Consider the following 12,709-nt stretch of genomic DNA (forward strand, 5'->3'; position numbering starts at 1 on the left):
ACTGTAAAAAAATCTCAACTATTCAGTAATAATATGGAGTGGGTATTATACAATGTGTTGCTGCAGTTAGAGAAAAAAACCCCAAACATATGATTTCTAAATCTTTTCTGTGAGTACATTAACTCATATTCCAAAGGAAAAAATAATGCAAACTAGCCTTTTTGTCTCCTGCTGAGTTTCACATTCAAAAAAACAATCTATAAAGAGCATTTATAAGATCAGTACCAACTCTCAATATACAAAGCTGCACCAAGAAATCTAAATAGAAGTGTTCAATTATGACATTATAAACCACTGACTTAACTTTACAAAAGTAAAGAGTAGTGACGGTACTGAAAATATACTCAATGTTGCTCTCTATTTTACTGTTTGATTTTACAAAAACATTCCATCCTTTCTCCAAATGCAGTCAGATTCCCCTGCAGCCTCTCTCGGAGAACACCAGAGCGGAAGATAAAGGGGTTTGTGGGTTTGTTTGTTCCTATTTTAATCTCAGCAGTACCCAGGCTGTTTTATGTCACAAAATAATGAGACGGCTAATGTTCAGCTTAAAATATAAGGCATTCTGAACTTTTTGCCTCTTTCTAATTCAGAAACTGCTGAATCCACTGGCTCTGGTATCTTCATCTACTATCCAATCCACACACTTTGGATGCTTGCTATTATATTTAATGATGGTTACATGTAAAATCCAGAAAGTCCTGGGAACAGTAACTCCTCCTTTTTAGCTAAAGCTGCTAACATTTAGGCTACTGAATAAAAGTTTTTATAGTCCCCCTCCAGCCTAATGAATCTTGGTCTTTTTTTTTTTTTTTGTATATGTGAAGCAGCACATATTCAGCAGAAAGGACAAAAGCTAGCTTATCTACCCCAACTAACCCAACAGCAAGGAGATTAAAGAACTCTCCTAGGAGATGAGAACTGTGGATTTAAATTCCCTGTGGCACAGGAAGAACTAAACATTGGGAACTGAGCGTGGATGATGAAGACCTTTCGGCAGCTTTGTGAGAGTAGAGAAAGGGCATGATAAAGGTGAGGGAAACTTCAACTTTTTCTAGTACTCCTGATTAAGCAAGAAAAAGCACCTAAGAAACACCCACCCTGTGCAGTGAAGGCTATCGTCACCATTACAATTAGAAATCGTAAAAGTGAATGGGACCTGGGCAGAAGCCTGCAGTCAGCGCTGTAGAGCTTCTGCTGAGGTTCAGCTTGTGGCCAAGGGCACTGGCTAGAACACCAGTAGTTGCTCTGGTGACAAGAACTTCGGAGCAATTACCAGTACTAGTGCTGAAACAGAAGACTGTTGCCTCCTCAAAAATCTACCTTGACAGACCCTGAATCAACAGGAGAGCTGCAAGGAGATCCTTGTAGCAATGAGTCACTGCTGTAGGGAAGGAAGAGCTGTTAGTTTTCTAACCAGACGGGGCAGCCGAGTAGTTAAACTAATGCTTTTGAACATTCCTCTTCCGTTGGCACTTGAAATTCAAAAGAAAACCTTTCACCTTACTGCTAGACAATTTGATGTAAGCATTATATGCATCATCTATGACTTTGGAAAGTATCTAATGTATCCACTTTGAAACTATAGGTGTATTTACCATAGGTCCCAAGTAGCAAAGACAGCACCTTAGTGCAGACATCTCGGCTCACTGTGGGTAAACTGCTGTGCTTCTACTGGCATTTTCCTGAAGCTCCTAACAGCGACTAGACTTTATAGTCTTGAATATTGGACTGAATAAATTCAGTTAATGTTATTCTGCTATTCTGTCACATCGATCCAAGTGATACTAGCACAGTCTGAGTTCAGACTACAGGCAGAAGTATTGCTCATCTTTTTTTCCCCCAACTAGGAGTTAACCACTCACCCTCTTTTTGTACAAGACTCTATCTAGGATAGAATGCAGAATTAATACTTACGCTGACTAAGAGAGAAAACTCAGTCACCAACTGGCTAAGCTGAATCAAGTCCTACAAATAAAAAACAAATGTTACTTTGTAATAGTTGCTAAAAACAAGAGCACCAAGGTGGCAGTAAGGGAGTTCCAACATACCTCTTCTAAAGTTTCCCAGGACTCAGCTGCATTTTCTTCCTGAGGTATTTCGGGAAGGCGGGAGTAGATCTGGATTAAACTTTGGGAGCCGTCCTTCACTTCCTTGTTATATAAAGTTTCTGAATGAGAAACATGATGTTTACAAACAAATGTACTGAATCAGAATGGAGGTGATGTGCAGCTTCTCACTCTTAATGTTTCTCATGGATAAATTGATACTAAACCTAATTCAAACCAAGCAACAACCCTGAAAATGATCATATAGGGAGAAGTCTTACAGCACTAGACAGTTTCTTAAAAGGAAGTTATTGCCAAAGAAATGGATTCATTTCTATCAGCACACTTTCACAATCAGTTCTGAGAATGAAATTATACTCCTGAATTCAAAGTCAGTTAATTAATTTTGTATCAACCGAGCTAAGAAAACTGAGCTTGGGACAAAAACTTTTCATTTACATATGACACATAAAAACACTGCACTTCCAAAACTGAACAGACAGTTATTCATTTTATGATTGATTTTATGCTACCGGTTTGATTTTCAGCTATTTGGGACTAAAAGAAGCTGGAGGAAAAAGCTTTCAAAAAGTAAAAGCAGTGAAAACCAAGTAACATGCTGCCCAGCATTCAGTGCTGGATCCAGTTGGGTAACGGTACTGTGAGGATGACAAACGTTTGCAGCTCAGCAGTGTAAAGGAGATACTTTGGAGTATCTTCCTTTCTAAATCACTTAGAATGCAGAAGAATGCAGAAGACATTAGACAAAGTATGGTGGAAAAAATGGGCAATGAGAGACAGCTAAGTGGCGTGGGGGAGAGCAGATATAATGAACAGACACACACATACCTCCTCCAGTCAAAGACACCAGTACCAAGCCACTACAGATGTAATGGACATGTGCATAATTACGGACAAGTAATTAAGTGGTAATAAAGAACAAACAAGTTTCGCTTGTCATAGCAAGGACTGAGGAATAGCTTGAGAGTATGAAAGGCAGACTGGAGAACGTATGTGTCTAAACACAGTGCAAAGATCATGTTAATTTAGACAACTTCCATTTCTGTAGGAAGATAGCTACTTTAGTAGGACACTGATGTTTCCTTCCTTGAGAGGGTAGTATCAAGAGAAAGCTTAATATGGGGAAGACGGGTTAGGTACGTCTACCAATACTGAAGTGTAAATATTGCATTAAAATCTTTACAAACAATGAATGTGCCAAGGTACTATCATAATGTTATATAACTGTTACTACAACAGATATGAATAATGGAAAACAAATAAAAAGAATCATAGTCATTAAAAAAATTAGTAATAGTGCATGCTTATTCATGGAATTAATTTAAGATAAAATAAAAATTATACATTTTCGTAACATTTGTCCATTTCTCAGCATTTTTATCCCAGGATCTCAAAATACATTAAGGACCTAATCTTCCTACTTTCAGATCAATAGAAGCCTAACATTAATGAAGCTGATATTCAGCCATAATTACTAAGTAAGCAGAGTAGCTCAGTAACAACAATGGAGTAAACGATCTGGGGTTTTATTTTGGGCTTGTTTTTCTTTCTAATTATTTCTACACCTTTTCCTTTAAGAATCCAGGAAGGCACTTCACCTTCTACAATCGCCACCTGTTCTTCCAGAACATATTTTTAATTTTTAACATCAGATTAATTAATGTTACATAATCAGTTCTAAAATATTGCTTTTCCCTTTTCAACGTAATTAATCATATATCCAAATGCGTGCATTTTTGGAGAAACCAATTCCGCTACATATTCTGACATTTAACATCGGTTTTGAGTATTTTGTTCAATTTCAATCCTTCACAATCCTAATTCAAAAATCACGTTTCTTCTGCCAAGAAAAGCATACTCTTCACTAATCAGCCAGATGCATGCTAAGTTGGTTGAAATTAAAATATTAGTAATTCAAAAGCAAAAAAAATGCTCACTAAGCAAAATTGCCTCCTCACAAATTATGTTCCCTATTCTGGTCTGTCCTTAACAATCTATGCTGACCTATTGTAGAAAAGCACATCCTTCAAAGTACATAAATGATACCGAAGTTTTGCATGACACGCATTCCAGAGAACTTAAAATTCTAAGTAGGTTTACACTGTTATCATTTTCTAATAACTAAAAATTAGTGGGAAAAAATTCCTCAAGAAAATTCTTTACTCACTTCAAAAAACTAAGGTAAAGAACAAGAAAGGTAAGAGAAGGTGAAGTCACATTTGGGCTGAAAGTATGAGTAAAAAATTTATATTCACTAGTTCATGTTTTATCAAGTCTAACCAATTTTAATAGAACTGAGAATGGAAGTGGCTCCACCAGTTCACTTACAGCATCTCCACAGAAATGCAATAATACAAAACACCTCTGCAGATTTCATAGAGCAGCTTCGCACCTCATTACACTCAAGATAAAAATCTAATGCTCTGCAAGATTCAATACGTTGCTTCAAAGATTTTAGTAATTTTAAGAGTGGAGTCTCACCTTTTGTTAATATTTGTTTAAAATGCAATTAAATTCCATTTCTATTGGACCTCAGCTGAGGATGGTGAAGGGGGGAAGGGACTACATCATATCACTGACATGCCTTCTAAATGGGCGATTTGAATTTGTAAACTCCTTCCTTCTCTACCAGATGGGAAGCAACATGCTACAAAGAACAGGCGTACTGAAGCTCCTTTGATTAAGATCAGCAGCCAAGATTTGCTTTCAGGACTGCAGCCTCTAAGCACAAAAGAATAGGCAATATATTGCATCTGTGTTAGCAATTCAGCAGAGCTACTTTCACAGGCAGACAAACTTGAAAAAAATATCTGGTTAATTGTATTTAGTTGTCTGCCTGTCTGTATGTTTCACTTCAAATGGGGTGAATTATTTCCATATTCTTGAGCGGACTTGCAGGAGCATGTCATTCCAGTAATATTTTTCTGTTCTTCTCATCCCAATCTTCTTGATCAATTTCTTGTCTTTCTGAAGTGCTGTGATGCTCAATGTCCTCCATACTTTAAAGGTATTTCACATTAAAAAACTAGTCCTGTTCTTTGAAATTAAACTCTAGTTCCTATTTACCACCTATGTAACTGTTAGAAAAGCAATAAGCTAGGACAAAGCCTTTCCAATGAAATACCACAAAGTTACCAAAAGAAGAACTATTTTAAATTTAGTTCTGATTGTAACAGAGAAGAGTTCACAAAGAGCCTGAAAGTAATGGCTAATATGGATGAAGGGGATCACTGAATACCAGACTTCACTATTCTAAAACTCAAAGACTGAAGACAATGAGCTCCCCCAAAAAGAGGCATTGACAAATTCAGCAAATTGATTAACAGAAACTATGGGGAAAAAGTTCCTAAAGGATAAGGGACTGCAGAAGAGCTGGCAGACACATAAAATAGGCTATACTGAAGATGACAGCAAATTGTCCTGATGCAGAGGAAAATGTTTATGGCATCAGCAAGAGCTCTTCAAAGCCCTGCATATCAAGAATTTGGCACACAATTAAGGTGAGTACAAGGAATAATATAAGCATGGAAAGTTAATATTAGAAAGACTAGGACATAAATAAATTGCAACTACCAAGGGGCATAAATGGTAGCAAGAAAGTTTCTATGAATGCTTTTGAAGTTAGAGGAAGATGAAGTGTAACTGCATTGCCAGGTAGAGAAAAAACAAAACAAAACAGATGACCCAGAGGAAGATTAAGTCAGTCTTTATACAAACAGGTAGCTGTAATCAAGTATTTGATGCAATTAATTTAAACAAGAAAGAAAAAAAAGGATAGGCTGAAACATAAAGAGAACAGGTTAAAAATATTTAGATGAGCTAGATCTATTCAAGTCCTGAAGGTTTGATGAAATTCACTCTAGAGCATTTTAGAAACAGCCTCTGGAAGTTCAAACGTATTTCTGAGAACTTGAATAAGAGGGTCCCAGAGGACTGCAAGAGAACAGATTCAGTTATCTTCCTTTCGTGGAGGGGAAGTAGAATGCAGCAAATAGGCAGACTTTAAAACCCACAAAGATATTAGGACAAACTACTGAACAATCAACTACAAGATGCTGAAGGTGTCGAGAAAGTCAAGATACATATGTCAGAAGACAATTCAGTCTTTTTTATTGGCCTGGTAAGAAGGTAGACATTTTTTACAGTGAGGGTGGTGAGGCACTGGAACAAGTTGCCCAGAGAGGCTGTGGATGCCCCATCCCTGGAAGTGTTCAAGGTCAGGTTGGATGGGGCTTTAAGCAACCTCGTCTAGTGAAATATGTCCCTGCCCATGGCAGGGGGGTTGGACTATATGATCTTCAAAGGTCCCTTCCAACACGAACCTTTCTATGGTTCTATACTTGATATATCTTGACGTTCATAAGGCTTTCTGATACTACCGCACATGACATTCTCAAAGCAAGCCCAGTCTTCAAATCTACTTTTCTCCATCTTTGACCATTAGACTTGCTAGCTTGTTAATCACACTTGAAAGAGTTCTTGTAGTTCTTTACGTAGCAACAAGAAGGGTCATGAAATCAAATCTGATGGCAGGTTCTTCTACAATGCCATTGAGAATACTCTTTCAATTTTAAGACACATGAAGTTTTCAAACAATTTTAAACAATGCTGCTACTGCAGCAATCAAACTAATTACTGTTATGTGGAAGGATTTAATCCTGATGTAACCAACGTTCTCACAGATCATTAGCAGAGAACACCAGCCGGTACCAGGGCATAATAAGGGCTTGCCCTGAAGACAGAATGGTAAAACAAAGAATGAAAGACATTTTGTACAGAAATGAGGAAAAAACAGCAAACATGTCTGACTTGTAGCACGTTATAGTGTGTTTTCAAAGTCTTTTATTTAAATGGATTTATTTACGTTTTCTGCTTTCTTGTCAGTTACCAAATTGAAATGCTACAGGAAGAGATGTTCCCCTGTATTGGGTTTGCATGGCAAAGTTTTGGTAGCAGGTGGGCTACAGGGGTGGCTTCTGTGAGAAGCTGCTAGAAGCTCTCACTATGTCCAACAGAGTCAATGCCAGCCAGCTCCAAGACGGACCTGCCACTGGCCAAGGCCGAGCCCATCAGCAACGGTGGGAGCGCCTCTGGGAGAACAGATTTAAGAAGGGAAAAAACTGCTGCAAAACAGCAACTGTAACTGGAGGGAGGAGTGAGAATACGTGAGAGAAACAGCCCTGCAGACCCCCAGGTCAGTGAAGAAGGAGGGGGAGATGCTCCAGGCGCTGGAGCAGATTCCCCTGCAGCCCGTGGGGAAGACCATGGTGAGGCAGGCTGTCCCCCTGCAGCCCAGGGAGGTCCACGGTGGAGCAGATCTCCTCCTGCAGCCCACGGGGGACCCACACTGGAGCAGTGTGTGCCTGAAGGACTGCAGCCCCTGGGAAGGGACCCACGCCGGAGCAGTTCATGAAGAACTGCAGCCCGTGGGAAGGACTCACATTGGAGAGGTTCATGGAGAACTGTCTCCCATAGAAGGGACCCCACGCTGGAGCAGGGGAAGAGTGTGAGGAGCATATTACACTGTCTGTCATATAAAAATTCTTTTCTTCTTGATGTTACAAGCACTAATACAATGAAAATAGCCTAAATGATTACTCGCACATTATCAAGTGATTTGCAGGAGGAAAAAAAGAAGTCAAGTTACTGTGAATTATGAATGTAAGTATTCTGCTTCCTATGAACAGTCTTCTATTTCAAGATCCAAGGCTATGGGATCTTTCTCAGGGAAGGCCACAGCTATTTTATTTCTTAAGATACTTAATTAGAGCATTGTCCACTTGTCAAAACTCAGTCACAGCTCATGAGGAAAGTGTGGTGTAGGGAAAGAAATCCACTTCTTGATTAACAACTATTATTCAACTGAAATCTCGTTTACTTCATTTATATCTGGTTAGAGAAAATGCGGACTGGATACAACAATACAGATGTAATAGATACAGAAATGAAATTCTACTACCTCCTCCTACAGTTGCAGATCTTGTTAAAGAGGCATCCTCCTGTCCTTCAAGTTGCCTTTTAAGTTCTTCTGCAGATTCAGAATGGAGCTGCAGGAAGTCTTTTATGGCAAATGAAGCTTCCTCTTTAACAGGATTTATCATTCGCTGCAGAACTGGGATGTCTTCCTGTCGGACTCGCAAACAGAGTTTCTCCATCTCTCTCATATTGGCACGAAGTTGCTGTAACAGTTTTAAGAGTTATTTTGTAGGTTACTACGTAAGAGCACCAGACACCTTCAGTGGTTGGCAAGCAACTATCATCTTGATTATCTCTAAATAATCACTGAAAGTGCCATTCCTAAGTTTTAATAAACCAAGACCAAAAAAACCCTCAAAAGTCCCAGGTTTCAAGCAATCCCTATGTTCCAGGTCACCTTTCTCTACATCCATTTTCTTTTCCAGACTGCATTGTTTGACTGCAGCTCGTTCGCCTGTCAAAGATGCCCCCAATTGCTGTAAAAGCCCGTGCCTCCGATAACACAGTGAATCCTCCCCTTGAACCCATCCTGGGTCTCCCAGATGCTGTTACTTTGTGACCCAGTACCATTCCCTGGCCTTTTTATAATGTTCTTGCAGAACAGTCACCCCATAAAAAATACAGCGCTCTGCAGAGAAGGGGCTTGTCCTCACTTAAGGTAGCTCAACCTAAAGATGATCCCTTCTGAGTAAATGACCCATCTCCTACTCTTCCTAAGGCGGGTGACAGTCCTGTAGCCGACAGCGGTACTGAGCGATACAGCGATTTAGTCACCGCAACCAGAGCTCAACACTGTCCATAGAGGAAGGCATCTGTACTTCCAAGTGCTTCTTACTTGGAGGTGCCACTACGTCATAACCAGCTCGCTAAATCTGTTGTATTTTTAATATTTGCTTGTGTTTGTGAGTTCACACAGTTCTCTACCTACACAAAAAAATAAATAAGGGTCGCAGCTCCCAGCACAGCAGTCCCTAAGCAGTGCAGTGAGGCATCACCAGGACATATTGCTGAGTCTTTTTGGATGCAGCCTACCTTCCATAAGGGAAACTAAGCTACCTGTGCCAGGAGAGTAAGGACCACAGATCGAGGAAGAGATGGTACCTATTATCTTCTCTGGTGAACCAATTTATCCATAGTATCAGCCAACCACAAAACAAGGGAGAAATATTTTTGAAGCCATTTTGATTTTCTTGCTGTCAATTTTATACTTTATCCACTTCTCCAAGTAAAGAAGTCAGTGGGTTTTATTTTGGGTTTCATTTAAAGTATTTAACTAGTTTCTTCACTATGTAATTACTGAAGTAATTTCAGTGTCTGATCAATTTAGGCCTTTGCCAAAATATTTACCTAAGTTGCAACAAGTTAAAATAATATCCAAATACAGTAAGTGATTGCTTTTCAAAATCTGCTTTTTCTTATAATGAGCAACTGTGGTGATTACAGCACTTCAGGATATAATCATTCACAACCCCCAACTACCCCAAAACTATAATTTTCTTTTTGTAAAGACAACTTCAGGGACAAAGGAGAAGGATTACTTTTTTTAAAAATATTTATATTCTTTTTCCAGAAGAAGGACAAATATATTTGACTGGAATGTCAAATATAAGAAAACACAGAAATATTTCTTTAGTTACTAGAGTTTTGAGAAGATATGAACTATTCACAACTAGCAAGAAGAGTCTGTGTGTAGGCATCGCCTGTGAGATAAATTTCTGTCTACAGCAAAAATAGAGGGGGTTTTTACTGCCCAGGCTTTTAAAATCTAAAAATGCACACAACTTGTCTTTTTCAACAAATGAAAAGAAGAAATTTATAGTTTAAATTATACCACTTATTGTTTTAGGACAAAGTTTTTATCTAATTATTAAAAGAAGACTGTAATAAAAATAATATTCATTGCATTACATTATACGGTGATATAATAAATTATATTATATATTGCACTATTTACCAATTGTTTTGAATATTCTTCTCATAGCAGAACAAGAGAATAGATTAACATCAGTGAGTGGTTAGAAAAAGAAAGGTTTTCTTCAGTAATACAAACCACATATGGGTAATGCCTTAGAAAGGCAATATTGCTTACCTGGAAAAGCAGGAACTAGATGGAACTTATTTTATTTATATACCCTAGTAGAACTGATTTTTTTAACAGGTATGAAAAAACATAGTAGAAATATAATTAGAGAAGAAGGAAATTAATTCAACAACAAATTGAAGTAACACTGCACAAGCCATATTAGGCAAGCAAAGAAAGAACTACCAAATTCGTAAAAATCATTTGTCAAATTACTAAGACTACATGCTATTGTGTGCTTAAATTAACAGCACTACTAGCCAATTTAGGCTGCATTATTTAAGGCTAACCCCAGGTAAAAACACTGATTGACAACAAAAAAAAAAGGGAGATACAAAAAATAACTTTGTGAGATAGAGCTGTATTAGAAACATGTTACCCAATAATATTCCTCATACATTTCTCATCTTAATATACCTTGCTCTTCCTGTTATCTTCCTCCCATGGTCTGCCCATAAGTACTGAAAAAGGGAGAATTTCATCACTGTCACAGTCCCCCACGTGCCAAAATTCTGTTTATAAAATCTTGGAATTTAATTTAGAAGACAAAACAGGACTATCTAGACACAACATTTAATTATCTATATTGTGAGAATTATATGCAGGGGACTGAGTGAAGTTGATCCTGCTGTTTTGCTTCAGGAAACAAAATTATTATTATCCTGTCTTTGGCCACAATGGAGACAAAAAAACCAATAAACCAAACAAAACCATGTTGTGAAATAGTGACAACAGTGAATTTGGGATGAGCTAATAATGCTTCCAAAGCAGTTTCTTTCAAAAAAAAAAAAAAAAAAAAGAAAAGGAAAATTTCCAAGTTGAAATTTTGTAATTTTGTTAAAACATAGCTCTGCTAGGGATTTGTACCACTGCAGCTGCAGCTCAGGCAAATAACCAGTATAGCCAATGCATGAGTATAATGAAGACGTTTACTGTGCAGTGACCAACACAACCACCAACTCACTGGTGGAGTTTTCAAAAATCCTGAACAGAAGCTTCAGGAGATACAAACAACCCACCTTAAGGAATGGCTAAATCAGATCCTCACTTTCACTGTTCATTATTACCTTGCTGATCAAAGAGAAATATTTGTGAGAAAGATGGAGGAATCAGATGATGATATTTGCCTATTTGGTGAAATTTCATTTTACTACCTCTTCCTTTGTGGTTTTGGAGAGAGGACCCTTGTTCCATTTCCTGTCAATTAAACAGAAGCCGAACAGATTCAGCCTAGCAAGAAAACTAAGCCCTGCTGCGAGGAGACATATCTTAGGACTCACCAGGGTGTAACAAGGTAAGTGTTATGGATATGCAAATGACTATGACTTCTTTTCATAATCATTTTAATGGGACGGAGTTTAATTTCTGGGTAGAGCATAAAAGTGTATCACCCTCTTCCCAACTGTTTCAACTTTTAAAACCAAGCTTACTTAGTGAGGAAGGTAATAGAAAATTCTGTTTTCATTTATGGGAACTCTTGAGTTTTGAACTCACCAAATTCAGCCCAAAAGACACAGAATTTTTCTTTACAATATTTGCAATTTTGGTCTGTTAACTTCCAAAACCAAATAATAGTCTTTGTTTCAAATGGCTTTCTCACAAAAACTGTAGGAAAATAAAGCTGGCAAAAACCTTGGGAAGTCATCCCTTCAAAGCATGATCTGCTGTCCCTATTCTGACAGTTGTTTATCTAATCTGGTCTTAAAAGGACTTTTTTATGAAGAGCTATAACCTCCTTGATACCATACTGCAAGAATTCATTATCCTAATTGCTATAGCATTTTCCTCATGTCTAACTGAAATCTCTCTTGCCTCAGTTTAAACCAGGTATTTCTAATCATCTCTGTTCAAAACAGAGAAAGACAAGCCCGGTCCTCTTTGCAACCATCTTTTCCATGTTTGCAAACAGACAACACACCACTGTCAGGCATTCTTCGGGCAAACTAACTGATTTGTCAGTCTCCAAATAAGTCTCATTTTCTCAATTTCTGACCATTTTCACTGCTCTCCCTGAATACTCCCTAATCAGTCCACAGCTTCCTTAAAAGTGTGGTGCCCAAACTGGACTATTCTACCTGGAATCCTACTACTGCTGAACAAAGAGACTGTATGAGAGACCACACTGACTACTCTCCTATTTATACATCCCACCACATTATTTGGCTTTTTTGTATCACTACCACACAACTGGTTCACTTTTACTCTGTCCTTCAAGTCCTCTTCTGCGGAAGCGCTGTCCCAACAGCTTCCCACACTGGATCTATACACCCAACGATTGCCCTTGTTCTCATCCAAAAACATACTGATTTTTCAGGTCTTTTCTCAACGTCATTATGAATTCTAACTCTGTTCTCTCCACCAGAATCCCTTAGTCTCTCCCAGCTTTATGCTGTTTGCATATTTTTGCTATATAATGAAACTACTGTTACATAGCTATTATATAGTGCTTTCATCCCTAGATCTCAAAGGACTTTACTGGAGTAAGGTTCACTATTGTTCTTGAATAGATGCAGAACTGGTGTAGGGACACAAAGTTTGAGCCCAATTTTTCTAAAGTGTCCACAAATTTGGAGGTAAGTCTGGG

At 38.2% G+C, this 12,709-nt stretch overlaps 1 protein-coding gene across 2 annotated transcripts in view; it reads right to left on the reverse strand.

Annotated features, from left to right (window-relative positions):
* Positions 1 to 12,709, reverse strand: part of STX17 (syntaxin 17) — a 36,879-nt gene that overhangs the window by 3,814 nt on the left and 20,356 nt on the right. For both annotated transcript variants that reach the window (XM_069778815.1, XM_009917641.2), the window contains 3 exons: positions 8,029 to 8,248; positions 2,052 to 2,170; positions 1,918 to 1,968 (listed from right to left, as the gene is read on the reverse strand). In XM_069778815.1, coding sequence (XP_069634916.1) covers positions 1,918 to 1,968; positions 2,052 to 2,170; positions 8,029 to 8,248 — 390 coding nt within the window. The remainder of the gene's footprint in view (positions 1 to 1,917; positions 1,969 to 2,051; positions 2,171 to 8,028; positions 8,249 to 12,709) is intronic.

This window comes from Haliaeetus albicilla, chromosome 3 (assembly GCF_947461875.1).
Source record: "Haliaeetus albicilla chromosome 3, bHalAlb1.1, whole genome shotgun sequence".
NCBI lineage: Eukaryota > Metazoa > Chordata > Aves > Accipitriformes > Accipitridae > Haliaeetus > Haliaeetus albicilla.